The following is an 18413-nucleotide window of genomic DNA, read 5'->3' as shown; positions in this document are numbered from 1 at the left end:
CTTTGTCAAATGGCTAAACCTCCCTAAACTTTGGTTTCTTAAACTGTGAAATGGAGATACTAGTAATATCCAGAATTGCAAAGTTATAATGATGATTAAATGGGGCAAATGAGATTACTTGTTTCAAATGCTTAGAATAACTCCTGGCATATATTAATGAGCATCATTATTAAGTGGTAGAAATGGAAAAAGTATAGTTTGGATATGTGATCCTAAGTTTCTGGCTCTCCTATTCGCTCTATCTCCAGAATCCTCTCAGTTATAACATCTAGCGGTGAGCAAGACAGCAAAAACACCTCAGGAGTAACATTGCTTTCTGGACAAGGTTTTTCTTCTTTTGCCCTCCAGGGGCCGCTGTATTTCCCCGAAAGCTCGCGGGATGCCTGGTTACCACGAGACCGTCGCCAGGCAACCGCGTGTACACACACCCCGGGACGGGCCCGGGTCTCGTCAACATGGCGGCGCAAGGCACCTGCTCGGTCTCTTCACCAAACGTGTCTCCCACTTCTGTGTCGCCGCCGACTCCGCCCCCGCCCTCTACTGGGATTTCGAAGTCGACCCTGGTGGAGTCGAAGGCGAGCTCTCTGAGCCCACAGTCTCGCTCGGCCGGCCACGAGGACTTGTTGCCCCTCGCAGTATTTTATGGGCCGCTGGACGCAAAAAACCCACTCCTGGCCTCCTGTGAGAAGGAGATTCAGGAGTTGCTAGACTTCATGAAGAGAAAGAAGGCTTTAGCTACAACGGAGGAACAGAAATATGAGTTCCACCGGCTTTGGTAAGCAGAGGCAGGGCCCTGGGGCGGGTGCTGTCCGGAGAAGACAACTCCCAGGGCCAGAGGAGGAGATGCTCTGAGGAGGCAGGCGGTGGTCCCTGGAGCTGGTAGGTGTTGAGGATGCAGAACCTGGCCAAAGGGCCCGGAGATACACACAAAGTTTAAGAAGTGAAGACTCGTCGCTATTACAATCCTTATTGCCTGGTAAATGTGTCTTGACTTCCTGCTCGGGTCAGAATAAAAGTCAACAAAGAAATGTTTCCTATTTCACAAGTTCACATGATTCAGCATTTGTTCTGACTGTCTTCTAATTGCCAGTGCATGCCAATGAAGTTTTGGCTCACTCACAGGTTTCACAACTTTCCATGTTGTGGGTACAGTTTTGTATATGGAGGGAAAGGAATAACTTTGAGGTCACTTAGGTTCATGAAAAAGTTAATTCTTGATGCCATGAAGTATGTCATTCTGTGAGCATTTGTACTTTATTCCTTTTTCAACTGCTACTATTAACAGCATCACAGTAACTTGTTCTTGATTTTGTGACTCATTTTGCACGTTTGCCTTTTTTTGGATTCCATCACCATGTTATTATCTCAAACTGCAGACTACCTGTTTTTAAGGCTCTTTCCTGTTTGTGTTAACCATCTTTCTTTCCCAGTCAAAACACATTGCAAATGAAACCGTTAGAAATGTAGGCAAGTGGCGAAGAATACTAGAATAGTCAATAGTTTCATCTTATATTTTTCATCCATGTATTTAATATGAAGAAATAGTTTTAACTTATATTTATTATTCATTCATGGATTTAACTGCATATTTATTGAGCACCTCCTAAATATCAGGTTCCATTCCAGGAACTAGGAAAACATCAAGTTAAAAAAATATACAAATTCATATCCCCATGGAATATGTATTTTTGTGTCTACAAACAGCCAGTAAACAAATATGTAAGGAAATTATTTTACACGGAAGTAAGTGCTAGAAAATTAGAGAAAATTAGAGCAGGGAGGAAGAGAATGATATCACGTGGGTGTTATAATTTAAAATGGGATGGCAGGGGACATGGTCAGGGAAAGTCAGGAAAAGTGACCTTTGATAAAGATGAGAGGGAGGTATGGTAGTAAATGATAAGATTTCTGTACAAAGAGTTGGCCACACTGGGAGAATGGCAAGTGTGAAGGTCCTGGGGTGCGATTGTGACTGTGGGATGAACATGTTTGGGCAGGAGTAAGGGAGATGAAGACTTAGTTTTTAGATATATTAAGATTGAGCTGTAATTCACCATCCAGGTAGAGTTATTATGTAGGTAGTTGGATATGTGGAGTCTGGGGGTCAGAGGAGAAATACTTTTGGGATTCATCAGCATATGGATGACATTTAAACTTTGACATTTGATGGAATAGCTAAGGGAGTGAGTATAGATGGAGAAGAAAAGAGTCCAAGGACTGAACTTTGGAACCCTCCAACACTGACAAGTGGGGAAGAGATGGGAAGAAACTGGTAGAGACTAAGGAGGAGTGGCCAAAGAGGTAGAGGAAATCCAGTGGTGTATTGGAAGCCAAGTAGAGAAAGTGCTTTAAGAAGGAAGGAATGATCAGTCAATTGTGGCAAATCCTGCTGATGGGCCAAGTAAAATGAGAACCAAGAATTGACTAAGGAAAGCACATTACATGGCTAAGCTACATGTGTGCACATGTGTGCTAAGTTGGTTCAGTTGTGTCCTACTTATTGCGACCCCATGGATTGTAGCTGGCCAGGCTCCTCTGTCCATGGGATTCTTTAGACAAGAATCCTGGAGTGGATTGCCATGCCCTCTTCCAGGGGATCTTCTCCACCCAGGAATGGAACCTGCATCTCTTACATTTCCTGCATTGGCAGGTGGGTTCTTTACCACTAGTGCCACCTGCGAAGCTCAAGCTACATATATTTATATTTAAAATATTTCTGTTTTTGTGCCTTAGATAATAGTTTATCTTTCCATCTCCACTACCAACATTCCGGTTCAAACCATCATCATCTCAAATTTTCTCTGCAGCCGCTTGAGTCTCAAATATATCCTTCACATAGCAATCAGGGTGACCTTTATAAACAAATCACCCACTCCCTTATCTACAGACTTCTGTTTCCCATTGCTTTTAAAATAAAATTACGACATTTTCTGGTGTCTTCCAGGGTCTGAAGCTCTGGCCTTGCCTGCCTCTTTCATCTCAGCTCATCCCTCACTTCTCTTCCAGGACTTTCCGGGAAAACAGACCTCTGTTTATCATCCCAGGGGCTTTATATTTGCTCCCTCCTTTGTTGGAAATGTTCTTTCCTCAATTTTTCAAGTATCTGGCTCCTTTTCTTCCAGGTCTTAGTTTAGTTGTTACCTCCTTAGGAGGCCTTTCATATCTAACACAGGGTTTACCCATCAATTTATACTTTTATTGAATATTCATCTCTTATGTATTGTCCGTCTCTCCCGTTAGAATGTAAGCTTCCTGTTGAGTTTAGATGGTGATCCATTTTTTCATTGCTGTATATCTAGCACCTAGCCTGAGTGTTGGGATATTGTGAACATTCAATGAATATTTGGCATTGAAAGAATTCAAGAATTATCCTTTTTTTCCTCAATAATTGTTGATCTGGGTCAGTTGGTAAGTACAGTATCGGCCCCATCTTTAAACAGAGACTCACAAACATTAAGGATTGACACAGACCTTAGCCATCTAACTTCTCACATGCTTAGGTATTTATTTTCAGAATAATTTTTTATTGAGTGCCTACTATAAGCCAGGGCCTGCACTGTTGTTGTTGCTGTTTAGTTGCCAAGGCACGTCTGTCTCTTTTGTGACCCCGTAGACTGTAGCCTGCCAGGGTCCTCTGTCCATGGGATTTTCTAGGCAAGAATACTAGAGTGAGTTGCTATTTCCTTCTCCAGGGGATCTTCCCAACCCAAGGATGGAACCCCCATCTCCTGCTTGGCAGGCGAATTCTTTACCACTGAGCCACCATGGAAGCTCTAGGGCCTGCACCAGTTATGAGTTATACAGTGATGAGCAAAATAGATATGGGAATCTGTGCTCATGGAGAGAGAGAGACAGGCTTTTAATGAGTCACTTTTAATAAGTGAAGGCTTTTAATAAGTCAACACACAAACAACAAGCGCTGTGAAGGAAGAAGCTCCTGAGAATTTACATGTGCCATGTATTGCCCTAAGTCCTGTGGATACAGCAATGACCCAGAGAAAAACCTCCGGCCCTCTTGGTGCTTATATTCCAGAGGGGCACATAACGATAAACATATTAAATAAGTACATTTTGTGGTGTCCTAGAAAGTGATACATGCTAGGTAGAAAAAGAGAGGAAAAGTTATGGAGTGGGAGACAGGAGGTTGCAATCTTCAATAAAGTGATTAGAGTAGGTAACAATTGAGCATAGGCTTAATGGGAACAGAGTGGAGACCTGCCTTCAAATGAATGGTGAGGAAGGTGACATGAAGCTGAGATTAGAAGGCTGCCTGGCAGTCAACCAGCAAGGAAGAAGAGGATAAACAGAAGGAACAATCATGTGGGAGAATCTTGGCAGGAAAGAGGCAGGGCCCTTTGGAGGAGTGGACAGAAGCCTATTTAGCACAGTGTGGAAAGTGTGGGTGCAGTGGTATGAGATGAGATTAGAGGAGTAAATCGGGGTGTGCAAGGTTTTAGAGGCCATTTATAGAGTTTACATTTACTCCAAATGCAATGAGAAATCATTGCTTAGTTTTTGGCAAAGAATTAACCATATGTGATTTTTAAAAAAAATATGTTGTTTGACTTAGTACAAATGGAGTAATGATGGCAATGTGGAAACCAGTTAGGAGTACTGGAGGTAGGAATTGCTTTTATAACATATTTGACAAGATGGTAATTTTTTAAAATAAAAAATTTCTTATTTTTATAACTGTAGAGTCTCATATAAGTATAAAATTTGTAGTACCTAACATACAGATTTTGATCATATCAGCAATGTCCTTAAATTTAGAGTGCAGTGTATTTTACAGTTATGCTTTTGTCATAAGCACACAAAATTTTGATATTCTTTTTATATAGTTATGTTTTTCTGCTTTGCTGCTGCTGCTGCTGCTGCTGAGTCACTTCAGTCATGTCCGACTCTGTGCGACCCCATAGACAGCAGCCCACCAGGCTCCCCCGTCCCTGGGATTCTCCAGGCAAGAACACTGGAGTGGGTTGCCATTTCCTTCTCCAATGCATGGAAGTGAAAAGTGAAAGTGAAGTCGCTCAGTCGAGTCCGACTCTTAGCGACCCCATAGATTGCAGCCTACCAGGCTCCTCCGTCCATGGGATTTTCCAGGCAAGAGTACTGGAGTGGGGTGCTATTGCTTTCTCTACAATAGTTATAATCAAATAGCAATCAAAAGTGTATTAACAAACTTTCCTAAATGATGTGTGTTACATATTATATGTTATATTTTCCCCATTTAATCATTATGTAAGCCATTTCCCAATAAGCAATTTTAACTTGAACTTATGGCTCACTTAAAAAAAAAGGAAATTCTATTATGTAACTTTGAGTGATTTATGAAGTTGGTATTTTTCTTTTATGAGTAACAGACCTACTCACCATTATCTCATCCATAAGGTTTGGGAAGAAGAACTCTTTCAACTATGTAATTTAAGAATTCTATCTTAAATTTCTTGGATTTACTATATTTATTATAATGCATTTCATGAAGCAGAAATCAAAGGGAAAAGGGCAAAACAAACCCAAACACATTTACCTTTTTAAACTTCTGTGGGCTGTTTTCTATACTCTTTATTTGGCATGATTACATGTATATATTTTACTACCCTTAAATATTATTAATCTGTCCATGAAGGCAGGAATACCCTGTATCTGCCTCCTCTCTTGTCACTGAGCTATTATTTAATTTTTTTTTTGAAAGTTGCTCAGTTGTCTCCGACTCTTTGAGACCCCATGGACTGTAGTTCTTGGAATTCTCCAGGTCAGAATACTGGAGTGGGTAGCCTTTCCTTCTCCAGGGGATCTTCCCGACCCAGGAATTGAACCAGGGTCTCCTGCATTGCAGGCAGATTCTTTACCAACTGAGCTATCAGGGAAGCCCCATCATTTAGGTAATTAATTGACTTTTTTTTTTTACATGTTTTTATTGAGGTTGTTCCATTAATACCCAGATGTGTACCTGATAAATACTTGAGCCATCTTCAGTCCTTAAGTTCTTCTTGCCTATATTAGTCAGCTTGAGCTACTAAGAATACTGGAGAGGGTTGCCATGCCCTCCTCCAGGGGATCTTCCTGACCCAGGGATCAAACCCACATCTCCTGCATTGTAGGCAGATTCTTTACCAACTGGGAAGCCCAATTACTAACTTCAGTTCAGTTCAGTTGCTCAGTTGTGTCCGATTTTTGCGATCCATGGACTGCAGCACCTCAGGCCTCCCTGTCCATTACCAACTCCCGGAACTTACTCAAACTTATGTCCATCGAGTCAGTAATGCCATCCAACCATCTCATCCTCTGTCATCCCCTTCTCCTCCTGCCTTCAATCTTTCCCAGCATCAGGGTCTTTTCAAATGAGTCAGATCTTTGCATCAGGTGGCCAAAGTATTGGAGTTTCAGCTTCAACATCAGTCCTTCCAATGAATATTCAGGAAAGATTTCCTTTAGGATGGACTGGCTGGATCTCCTTGCAGTCCAAGGAACTCTCAAGAGTCTTCTCCAACACCACAGTTGAAAATCATCAATTCTTCAGTGCTCAGCTTTCTTTATAGTCCAACTTTCACATCCATACATGACTACTGGAAAAACCATAGCTTTGACTAGATGGACCTTTGTTGACAAAATAATGTCTCTGCTTTTTAATATGCTGTCTAGGTTGGTCATAACCTTTCTTCCAAGGATGTGCTGCAATTGCACATCCACATGTGAAAACCATATCTAGCTAGAGACCTTACACCCTTCCCCAAAATACTCAAAATGGATCACAAACCTAATGTAAATTATATGCTATAAAACTCCTAGAAGATAATATAGGAGAAATCTAGAAGATCTTTGATATGGCAGTGGCTTTTGAGGTACAACACTGAAGACATGATCCATGAAAGAAAGAGTTGATAAACTGGACTTCATGAAAATTAAAATTTTCTGCCCTGTGAAAGACACTGTCAATAGAATGAAAGCCAAGCCACAGACTGGGAGAAGAAACTTGCAAAACACATATTTGATAAAGGACTACTATCTAAAATATACATAGAACTCTTAAAAACTCAGCAATAGGAAAACGAACAACCTGATTTTAAAAATGTGCCAAAAATCTTAGCAGACGTCTACCCAAGGAAGATAAATAAATGACAAATAAATATATGAAAAGATGCTCCAAATCATATGTTATCAGGAATATGTAAGTTAAAACAACAGTGAGATACCACTACACACCTATTAGCATGGCCAGAATCCAGAACACTGACAAAACCAAATGCTGACAAGGATGTGGATCAATGGGAAAATTTTCATTCATTGCTGGTGGGAATGCAAATTGGTAAAGCCACTTTAGAAGACAGTTTGATGTTTTCTTATAAAACTAAACATATTCTTACCATATAATCCAGCAGTCGTGCTCCTTAGTATTTACCCAAAGGAGTGGAAAACTTATTCCATACAAAAATCTGCACATGGATGTTTATAACAGTTTTATATAAATTGCTAAAACTTGGACACAAACAAGATGTCTCTCAGTAAGTAAACTGATAAACTGTGGCATATATAGACAATGGAATATTATTCAGTGCTAAAAAGAAATGAGCTATCAAGCCATGGGAAAACATGGGTGAATCGTAAATCCTTATTACTAAGTGAAAGAAGCCAATTTAAAAGTGCTACATATTGATACTGTATGATTCCAACTATATGGCATCTTGAAAAAGGCAAAACTGTAGAGAGAGTAGAAAGTTCAGTGGTTGTCTGCAGTTAGTGGGGAGCGAATGATGAATAGGCAGAGCACAGAAGACTTTTAGGGTGGCGAAACTACTCTCTGTGATTCAGTGGTGGATACATGGCACTATCAGATCAGATCAGATCAGATCAGTCGCTCAATCGTGTCCGACTCTTTGCGACCCCATGAATCGCAGTACGCCAGGCCTCCCTGTCCATCACCAACTCCCAGAGTTCACTGAGACGCAGGTCCATTGAGTCAGTGATGCCATCCAGCCATCTCATCCTCTGTCCTCCCCTTCTCCTCCTGCCCCCAATCCCTCCCAGCATCACAGTCTTTTCCAATGAGTCAACTCTTCGCATCAGGTGGCCAAAGTACTGGAGTTTCAGCTTTAGCATCATTCCTTCCAAAGAAATCCCAGGGCTGATCTCCTTCAGAATGGACTGGTTGGATCTTCTTGCAGTCCAAGGGACTCTTGAGTCTTCTCCAACACCGCGGTTCAGAAGCATCAATTCTTCGGTGCTCAGCTTTCTTCACAGTCCAACTCTCACATCCATACATGACCACAGGAAAAACCATAGCCTTGACTAGACGAACCTTTGTTGGCAAAGTAATGTCTCTGCTTTTGAAAATGCTATCTAGGTTGGTCATAACTTTCCTTCCAAGGAGTAAGCGTCTTTTAATTTCATGGCTGCAGTCATGCCATATAATGGACGGCACCAAGAATAAACCCTAATGTAAACTAGGGACACTGGGTGATAATGATGTGTCAATATGTTAATTGTAACAAATGTACCACTTTGGTGAGTGATGTTAATAATGGAGGAGGCTGTGCATGTGCCAGAGATAGGGGTATTTGGGGGAATCTCTATACATTCTGCTCAATTTTTCTGTGAATCTAGAACTACTTTAAAAAATAAAGTTGATTTTTAAAAATGCATACAAAGAGTCAGTCCCAGTGTTCATAGCAGCAATATTTATAATAACTAAGATATGGAAGCAACCTAAGTGTCCTTCAAGAGATAAATGGATAAAGAAGATGTGATACACACATGAACACACACACACACAGAGGAATATTACTCAGCCATAAAAAAGAATGAAATCTTGCCATTTGCAACAACCTGGATAAACTTGGAGGGCATCATTTTGCCAGGTGAAAGAAGTCAGCCAGAGAAAGACAAATACTTTATGATATCACTTATATGTGGAATCTAAAAAATACAACAAACTAGTAACTATAATAACAAAGAAACAGACGCACAGACATAGAGAACAAACTAGTGGTTACCAGTGGGGAGAGGGGAGGTGTGAGGGGCAAGATAGAGGTAGGGGATTAAGAGGTACAAACTACTATGTATGCTACAAGGATATATTGCATAGCACCGAAAATATAGTCAGAGGTTGATAATAACTATAAACGGAGTATAGCTTTTAAAAATTGTGAATCACGATGTACATCTGAAACAAACTATATTTCAATAAAAATATTAAAATTTTAAAATCATTAAAAATGCACATTAAGAGCTGTCAGTGCTTGGTACAAAGGAAATAATACTTATAACCATAATTACATTTATCAATAATTAGACATTGACAATATGGCACATTAGAAAGCATAAGGGAGGAAGGATGGGGGGGAGGGATAGTTTGAGAGTCTGGGATGGACATGTACACACTGCTATATTTAAAATGGATAACCAACAAGGACCTACTGTACAGCACAGGGAACTCTGCTCAATGTTATGGGGCAGCCTGGATGGGAGGGGAGTGTGGGGGAGAATGGATACATGTATCTGTATGGCTGAGTCCCTTCCCCGTTCACCTGAAACTGTCATAGCATTGTTAATTGGCGTCTATGGGGTCGCACAGAATCAGACACAACTGAAGCGACTTAGCAGCAGCAGCAATACAAAATAAAAAGTTAAAAAAAAAAGACTTAGCACAAGGTAAGTTTTTAAGGATTGCTTGCCAATTAATTTAGGTTTCCTGCTGACTTTGAAGATATCGTTTTATTTTATAATTTTTACAGTGCCACCTCTTTGTTTAATATCTGGACCAAATACGCCCCCCGGCTGCCAACTGCCTATTACAACGAGAAGCTTCTGAAGGTTGGAGATAGCCTTTGTGAAATGAAAGTAAGTACCTCTGGAGTAAAAAGAGCCCAAATGAAACTCATTTGGCTAATTATTATTATTATTGGATAGCATTCCTCTTTTACACGATTTGATTTTTTGTTGTTGGAAAAATCCAAGGGGATATGTAAAAATTTTAATGAGGCACAGTGACAGAAAAAGTGTTCACTTTAAAATTTTGTAGTTGGGATTCTCCAGAGGTGAGAGGTTCCTGAACAGAAAGACAGTTGGCTGAGGCTGAGCAGGAGCACAGCCCATAGTTAGGAGAGGGTGTGGTAGGCGCCCAACAGGAAATGCTGAGTCATCATGTTCCTACCTCATACAAAGGAGCCCAGACACCACTTCCTGTTGTTTTTCACATGGCTGACCTTGCCCACAGCCCTTGCAGGGCCTTGCTGCTGTGTTGCTTGCTTCCAGGTGCCTTGTTTCAATGACCTTCAGCTCCTTCTCAACACTTTGCCATATGTAATTGCAGCAGTCATTCCATACAGACCCCAGTTCTTACTCAATGTTGTATTCCAACTGAGTTCCTGCCTTATTTCTAGTTCCATTATCAATGCCCGGGTCTTGGATTGCTGCGGACTCATGGACTTGGTTTGATAAGACCACACTGAGGCTGGGTTTTCAGTTAATGAAAATGTGAATTTTTCCCCATAACCTCTGGCTTGGGCCCAAATTATTCCAAGTTAAATATGATATCTTTGGCACGTGTATTAATAGGCTCCTTGGACCAAGTGTTATCTTATACAAAGTGATTTTAGGCCAGACATGGGAGGTATTCTGTCTGTTACCAAGCCAGGTCTGTTTTCCTGACATGAAGCGAGCCAAGTACTGAGCCGCTGAGGTTTGCAGCAGAGAAACAGTTTATTCACAAGGCAACCAGGCAAGGAATAAGTCTCAGATCTGCCTCCTAGAAAGCGAGAGAGTTGGGATATTTATGAGATATCAACAGTGTGATCTTAGGCTCAGGGAAAGGTGATTGGAGGTAGGGGGAAAGGTGAGGTAGGTAGTTGGAGTTCTGCACAGCTGCACCTGGGTTATGTATGTATTCAAAATGGAGGTGCACAGCCTGATGGGAGCCCAGAGCTTTTCAGCCTCTGACGTCAAAAGGACTGGTCAAGAGATGCCTGGGCAGGCCTAATTTTAGGGTTGGGGGTCCTAACCTTCCCCCAGTTGGCTGGCTCTAGGCCAGAGCTGACTCTAGTTCCTGGACAGCCTGAACAACTGGACAGCCTGAAGCTGTCCATTCAGTTCAGTAGCTCAGTTGTGTCTGACTCTGTGACCCCATGGACTGCAGCAGCCCAGACTTCCCAGTCCATCACCAACTCCCAGAGCTTGCTCAAACTCGTGTCCATCAAGTCAGTGATGCCATCCAACCATCTCATCCTCTGTTCCATTCTCCTCCTGCCTCCAATCTTTCCCAGCATCAGGGTCTTTTCCAATGAGTCAGTTCTTCCCATCAGGTGACCAAAGTATTGGATTTCAGCTTCACTATCAGTCCTTCCAATGAATATTCAGGACAGATTTCCTTTAGGACGTACTGGTTGGATCTCTTTGCAGTTCAAGGGACTCTCAAGAGTCTTCTCCAATACCACAGTTTAAAAACATCAGTTCTTCGGTGCTCAGCTTTCTTTATAGTCCAACTCTCACATTCATACATGACTACTGGAAAAACCACAGCTCTGACTAAATGGACTTTTGTCGGCAAAGTAATGTGTATGCTTCTTAATATGCTGTCCAGATGGGTCATAGCTTTTCTTCCAAGGAGCAAGGGTTTTTTAATTTCATGGCTGCAGTCACCATCTGCTGTGATTTTGGACCCCCTCAAAATAAAGTCTATCACAATGTTTCCATTGTTTACCCATCTATTTGCCCATGAAGTGATGGGACCAGATGCCATGATCTTTGTTTTTTGAATTTTGAGTTTTAAGTCAACTTTTTCACTCTCCTCTTTCACTTTCATCTAGAGGCTCTTTAGTTCTTTGCTTTCTGCCATGAAGGTGGGAAGATACGCAATTAAGGAAAGAAAGAAAGAGAAAAAAATAACTAAAGCTACCATAATCAGTGAAGGTATTTACAAACAAAGGGCTTTTAACAAACTCTTCCCTTATCTGTTGTTCTGTAAGACAAGCTCATGAATTTCTATTTTGTTATGAGCTTCTCTTACCTCTTTGAGGGCACAGTTTCAAATCTTCTAAGTCTACAGTTTCTCAGCTTCATTTTCCTCCTCCATTTCTATTTTCTGGGCTTGAATCTTTTTGGAAATTTACCGAATGGAGGCAAAGATGCAGAGGAACTTGCATAAGGGAGCACTAAGATCTATTTTCAGCTGCCCAAATTAAAGAATCCTCTCAGCTCCATGTAATTGGACCATGGTTCTTAGAGACTTGAAAATACAGAGTTTGGGAAACTACAGAAAAAGAAACCAAGTGAGATCCAACTTGTAAGCTATATTCATGTGAAATGGAATAACAGTTTTCACAAGAATTAGACGAGTGCCCCGCTCTTTATTTTTATGCTTCTTCTCAATATAATGAGGCTTCCCTGGTAGTTCATATGGTAAGGAATCTGCCTGCAATGTAGGAGACCTGGGTTTAATACTTGGGTCAGGAAGATCCCCTGGAGAAAGAAGTGGCACCCCACTCCAGTATTCTTGCCTGGAGAATTCCATAATAAGGAGCTGGTGATACACAACACGGTCTGAGGTTGTTTCAGGAGTATCCAGATGGGTGGAGGGAGGAAGAAGGAACATGTTAGAAGTTGATAAAGCAAGTTGATAATGGGTATTGGCCAAGAATTCAGAGTATTTCAGGTAGAATATCTAAAAGATTTACTAAAGAAACAAAATGTTTTAACTACTTTTCACTGATGGGAAAGTGGGCCGGTAAAGGTATTTATAACTCTGGAAACAAACTTGAGTGGTTACTTTGGTTTCTAGAATCTATTTTTATTTTAGTTACAGTAAAGCTCATCTTGTTGGACTACTCTTGTTTTGAACCTAGATTTGAATTCATTATGTGAATCAAGTTAGAATGGAAAAGATTCAGAATTAATTAGTGAGTAAGTGACAAACAAGTCAATAGAAATAGGAACAAAAGAGCATTTTAACTCTGAATCTGTGGAGGGGCAAGGTAACCCAAGAGGCAGTTCACACCCAGGGCAGCTGCTCTTCCTGGAAACACAGTGGCATGGGAAGAAGCAGAGGAAGGGCTGTAGCTGACTCATCTGTGGAGCCTTGTTGGCATCCACCACCCTGAAACTCTCCAGGTCAGCTGTGCCCTGTGGGCTTCAGAAATGAGGCATCTGACTGTGTAATGGGAAACTAAGCATGCATCAGAACTGACGAGAATCGTTAACTAACAACAGCACAGACTGATTGGTCCTGATGTAACTTCAGAAATGGAACATGAAAGAGCCAGCTTATCACCTGCAATCTTCTCTTCTCTTCTCCTTTCTTTCTTTTCTTCCTTCCTTTTTTTCCTCTTCCTTCTTTTCTCTACCCACCCCCATTTTTTCTCCTCTCCCTAGCTGCCCTCCCCCACCTGTCCTTTCTTTTTTGGAGCTTAGGAGGTATCAGAGAAGCAAGGCTGGTTAAACAGCTCCTCCACCTCTGTGATTGAGTTGGTGGATTACTATCCTCTGTTGAGGTTGAACCTGTTGGATTTTGAGTATATCCAGGTATTGCCACACACAATGCCCTGGGGAGTATCCCCGTCTTTGAAGTCTCATCTCACAATTGGTTTGTTGTGAGGAGAATTAAATAATGCACATGAATTGCAAAGAACAGTGTCTGTCATGTGTGTGTTTGGAAATAGTTGTGATAATGTTAGTAATGATGTCATGGTGGAAGTAATGGTGATCATAGTAATTATCAACATTGCCATCATTGAGAATAATATGAACGTTGGCTGTGCTAAGTTGCTTCAGTCATATCTGCATCTTTGTGACCCTGCCAGGCTCCTCTGTCCATGGGATTCTCCAGGCAAAAATACCTGAATGGGTTGCCATTCCCTCCTCTGGGGGATCTTTTCAACCCCAGGGATCAAACCCATGTCTCTTCTGTTTCCTGCATTGGCAGGTGGGTTCTTTAGCACTAGCGCCACCTGGGAAACCCAATATCACCTAATTTTAATAATGATAAGAAAAATGGTATTTTAAAACCTTCATCGAGCCCTTTTTTTTATTTCAGGAATATAAATTGGCCCTTTTACAGTGCTATGGCAGATATCTTCAGGAGTTCAGCATCAACTTTGATGAGAATAAAGCAGACGTGAATCAATTCAAAACTGTCTTTTTCCCAAAAGGCTTTGGAGACAAAACTGCAGCACATACAGTAAGATGAAAGTGGTAGCTAAAATAGCTACCATTTATGATTAGCTATGCAACAGTCTGTCCTTTAGCTGACAGCTTCTCAGTGTCTTTCATTTGCCTAGCATGGTATTTACCTGTGTACTATAAGTTGCTTAATAAATATTTTCTGTGCTGGATGAGAAAGTGCACTTACTAACTTTTGTAAAGATGCTTTGGAGATTTTATCACTATAAGCACTTATTCACCCAGTAGGCAGTTTTTTTATTATTATAACTAATATTGGTAGAATGCTTTTACTCTTCAAAGTACTTTGGAAAACATTGGCTCCTCACAATAACTCTATGAGTTAGATACTGTTATTATCCCTATTGTATAAGAGAGAAAAAGAAAGCTAATCACACAGTATAATAACTAGTGACTCTGGAGAGGAAACATAGATCTTTTGATATGAAAAAAAATATGCTTTTTTCTAGTATACCAGCATTATTATGTTAATTGCCACCGATGAGTCACTGGTTGAGCAGTTACCTGTGCTAGGTAGTCTTCTAAATGCTTTATATGAACTGTTATCTTGCAGCCTCATTGCAGTCCTAAGAGATGGGTACTATTATGCCTCTTTAACAGATAAGAAACTGAGGCTTTTTGGAGAGTAAAAAACCTAGTCGTTTTAAGCAATAGACACAGTTGGTGTTTGAACCCTAATTCATCTGAATCCAAGGCTGTGTTATTCCAAACTTAATGGTTGTTCTAGGTCTTGAAAACAACATGTGGTTTAAATTAGCAGAAATGCTGAAGCATGTTTGAAGGCACATTCAGTTTGCCTGTGACACAAGTGCATGAATGAGAATACTGGGCAATGTGAGTTGGTGCTTAATATGGAGGGGAGGGATAGGGATCCTGATACCAAGAAATAATTCTTGGAACACTAGCTGATTGTCCTACAGCTCAACTCGATTCTGACTCTAAGAGGAGATGGAGTCAGATTCCACAGGTTAAGGGTTCAGTCTTAAAAAGACCACTCCCCATTCCACCCCATCCCATACTCACTTCAGATGCCAGTTGCAAGCTCCAGTTGTTACCTCAGAGGTTCCTGCGACCCATCCTTGGGTTCAATAATTTGCTGTAGTGGCTCATGGCACTTGTGAAAACGTTTTAGTTATTAGATTACAGGTTTATTATAAACGGACATAATGTAACTCAGGAACTAGAGGGAAGAGATACATAGAACAAGGCATGGGGAAAGGGTGTAGTGCTTCCATGGCCCCTGCAGGCACCCCACTCCCAGCACCTCCATGTGTTCATCATCTTGGAAACTTCCCAAACACCATCCTTTTGGGTTTTTATGCAGGCTTCATTATTGTTGTTCAGTCACCAAGCCATGTCCAATTCTTTAAGACCTCACGGACTGTATTATGCCAGGCTCTTCTGTCTTCCACTATCTCCTGGAGTTTGCTCAAATTTATGTCCATTGAGTCAGTGATGCTATATAACCATCTCATCCTTTGCTGCCTCTTCTTTTGCCTTTAATGTTTCTCATCATCAGGGTCTTTTCCAGTGAGTCAGCTCTTCCCATCAGGTGGCCAAAGTGTTGGAGCTTCAGCAACAGTCCTTCCAATGAATATTCATGGTTGATTTCCTTTAGGATTGACTGGTTTGGTCTCCTTGAAGTCCAAGAGAGGCTTCATTGCATAATTGTGATTGATTGAATTATTGGCCATTGATTGTAGATTCAACTTCCAGCCCCTATTCCCTTCCCTGGAGGTCAGGGGATGGGACTGAAAGTGCTAAACCTCTAATCACATGGTTGGCTCCATTGGCAACTTAACCTCCATCCTTAGCCACTTTCCAAAAGTCACCTCATTAACATAGCCAAAGATCTTTGTCACTCTCAACACTTAAAACAATTCCAAGGGTTTGGGGGGGGTGTGAGCTAGAAACTGTGGATGAAGAACAAACATATATGAGAAACATATTTTGGCCATCTGAGCGGCCAAATATATATTTCTTATAAATTGTAATATCTCAGTGCCCCATTGGGAAGAGTGCTGAATGAAAAATTGGAACTTTTGAGCCCCCCCACCCCCTACTACCCTGGCCCAGGCCTCCATATCTCTTATACTATTGTATTATCATGCTTACACTCAACCTCCCTAGCTGTGAAATCAGTTTCATGGTGGCTAGAAATACATTTATCCAAGCAGACAATCTGCCTGGTAGAATAAGGCTCATTTGTGTTATTATGAGTGTACACTCACACAGCTTTAGTAGTTCTGATGTTTCTCTAGCCAAAATCACTCTCCTGAACTCCCCATCTATCCAGGTAACATCATAAAGATCTCATAATCAACATGTCCCAAATTGAACAAACATCTTTTCTCCAATAATTGGCTCCAGTCCATCATCCAAGCAGGAAACCATTGCAAGCCTCTTCCTCTCTCTTACCTCTCACTTCTAATTGGTCACTAAATGTCATGGATCTTAGATAAGACTTAGCTTTTTCCTTTCTCTTCATCCCCACTTTCAGAGCCCCATTTCAGGGCCCTTTTGTCTCTGGACAACCTCAGAAGCCTTTGATCTCTGCTAGCCTCTTGCATGTAGCTTTGTCCCCCATCTGCTTTGCATCTTTCATACTTTTGTCAGAATTCATTTCTAAAAAGTGTAAATCAAATACTAGTCCACATTCCTTGGAATGGTGTCCATGTTCTAACATGGACCACTTCTATAGCTCAATTTGTCTTAAACCTTCTTACCCAACTTTAAAAAAGACTTTCAGCTCAGTGACCACAGCAGTCACCTTAAGCATCCCTAACACAGTGTGTGCCTGGAAGGGTTTTTCCTCTGTCAGGAGCCTTGTCTTCCTCTTCTTTGACTCCCTGCTGCTTAGCAGAGTGTGGCAAACAGAGGTGCTCAACAAACATTTGCCGACAGAATTGTGTACATACATAACATCTGAATGTTAACATGCCATTAGGAGACTTTTAAAAATTGTTTCAATCCTATATTCTTGGAAGTAAGACTTTTTTTTTTTTTTTTTTTTGGAAGTAAGACTTTGTAAATTTTTTTTTTTTGACTAAAGAAAGATGATCTTAACTAAATGGATGGTTTGAATAAACTTATTTTACCAAGTTTCTTCCCATGTGTTAGTCCACTAAGGCTGCTATAGCCAAAATCCAGAGATTGGATGGCTTAAACAACATTTATTGCTTGTGGTTCTGGAGACTGGCGAGTCCAAGATCAGGGGGCTGGAAGACTCTGTGTCTGGTGAGGGCCTGCTTTCCTGCTATGTTCTCATATGGCAGGTGGTGAGGTTTCAACATACATTTTGGAAGGACACAAACATTCACTCTCCTGTACTCTACTGATCTATTGAGTTAGTTATGCATAATTTGTTTCCATTTTAGTTTTTTGCATTTTAAGAGGTGCTTTCCTAAGTTGTGTAAACATTATTTATATTCTTTTTTTCTCATATGTTTCAGTTTCATGCTTTAAATGGCAAAAATATTTGCAACTACCAGCTGGTCTGTGACAGTGATGTGAACCTGCAGAATAAAGAATCTGTGACCCACTGTCTGCAAATCTTGTCCTCCTTCAGGCTCATCATGCAGGTGGCTTTGCCACAGGAGCACCTGTGCTGGATTATCTTCAATGGTATATATCAGTGTTCAATATTTTATTTTTCATTGTGTCTTTCAGGAAGTCATTTAATTTCCAGGTTCGATGGTGACTTGATTACTTTGTGATTTAGATAATGTTCATTTCATAGGAGGACAGTGGTGGGCTTTGTTACATTTTTATCACATTTTAGTTTGTCCTTAGGAAAATCCCACGGACGGAGGAGCCTGGTGGGCTGCAGTCCATGGGGTCGCTAGGAGTCGGACACGACTGAGTGACTTCACTTTGACTTTTCACTTTCATACATTGGAGGAGGAAATGGCAACCCATTCCAGTGTTCTTGCCTGGAGAATCCCATGGACAGAGGAGCCTGGTGGGCTGCCGTCTATGGGGTCGCAGAGAGTTGGACACGACTGAAGCGACTTAGCAGCAGCGGCAGTAGGAGCAGGAACTTATACAGCAAGTGTGTGGGTTTTCTGCTCAAGGGAGGATCAGAGCTGTGGAGATAATTAGTTTCACATATAAACAAAATAGGGGGCCACAGTTAGTAAGTCGATATTGGGTTGGCCAAAAGTTCTTTCATGTTCTTCTATAACATCTTACAGAAAAGCCTGAACAAACTTTTTGGCCAAGTAAATCTAAGTGGAGAAGGA

At 41.1% G+C, this 18413-nt stretch overlaps 1 protein-coding gene across 11 annotated transcripts in view; it reads left to right on the top strand.

Annotated features, from left to right (window-relative positions):
* Positions 1 to 446: 446 nt before the first annotated feature.
* CFAP54 (cilia and flagella associated protein 54) overlaps positions 447 to 18413 on the top strand; it is a 313162-nt gene continuing 295195 nt past the window's right edge. For all 11 annotated transcript variants that reach the window (XM_044941473.2, XM_044941468.2, XM_044941474.2 and 8 more), the window contains exons 1-4: positions 447 to 775; positions 9735 to 9840; positions 14027 to 14170; positions 17625 to 17796. In XM_044941473.2, the coding sequence (XP_044797408.2) occupies positions 456 to 775; positions 9735 to 9840; positions 14027 to 14170; positions 17625 to 17796 (742 nt within the window). In that variant the 5' untranslated portion in view covers positions 447 to 455. The remainder of the gene's footprint in view (positions 776 to 9734; positions 9841 to 14026; positions 14171 to 17624; positions 17797 to 18413) is intronic.

The sequence above is a fragment of the Bubalus bubalis genome, chromosome 4 (genome assembly GCF_019923935.1).
Source record: "Bubalus bubalis isolate 160015118507 breed Murrah chromosome 4, NDDB_SH_1, whole genome shotgun sequence".
NCBI lineage: Eukaryota > Metazoa > Chordata > Mammalia > Artiodactyla > Bovidae > Bubalus > Bubalus bubalis.
This window is presented reverse-complemented; position numbering and strand designations above follow the sequence as displayed.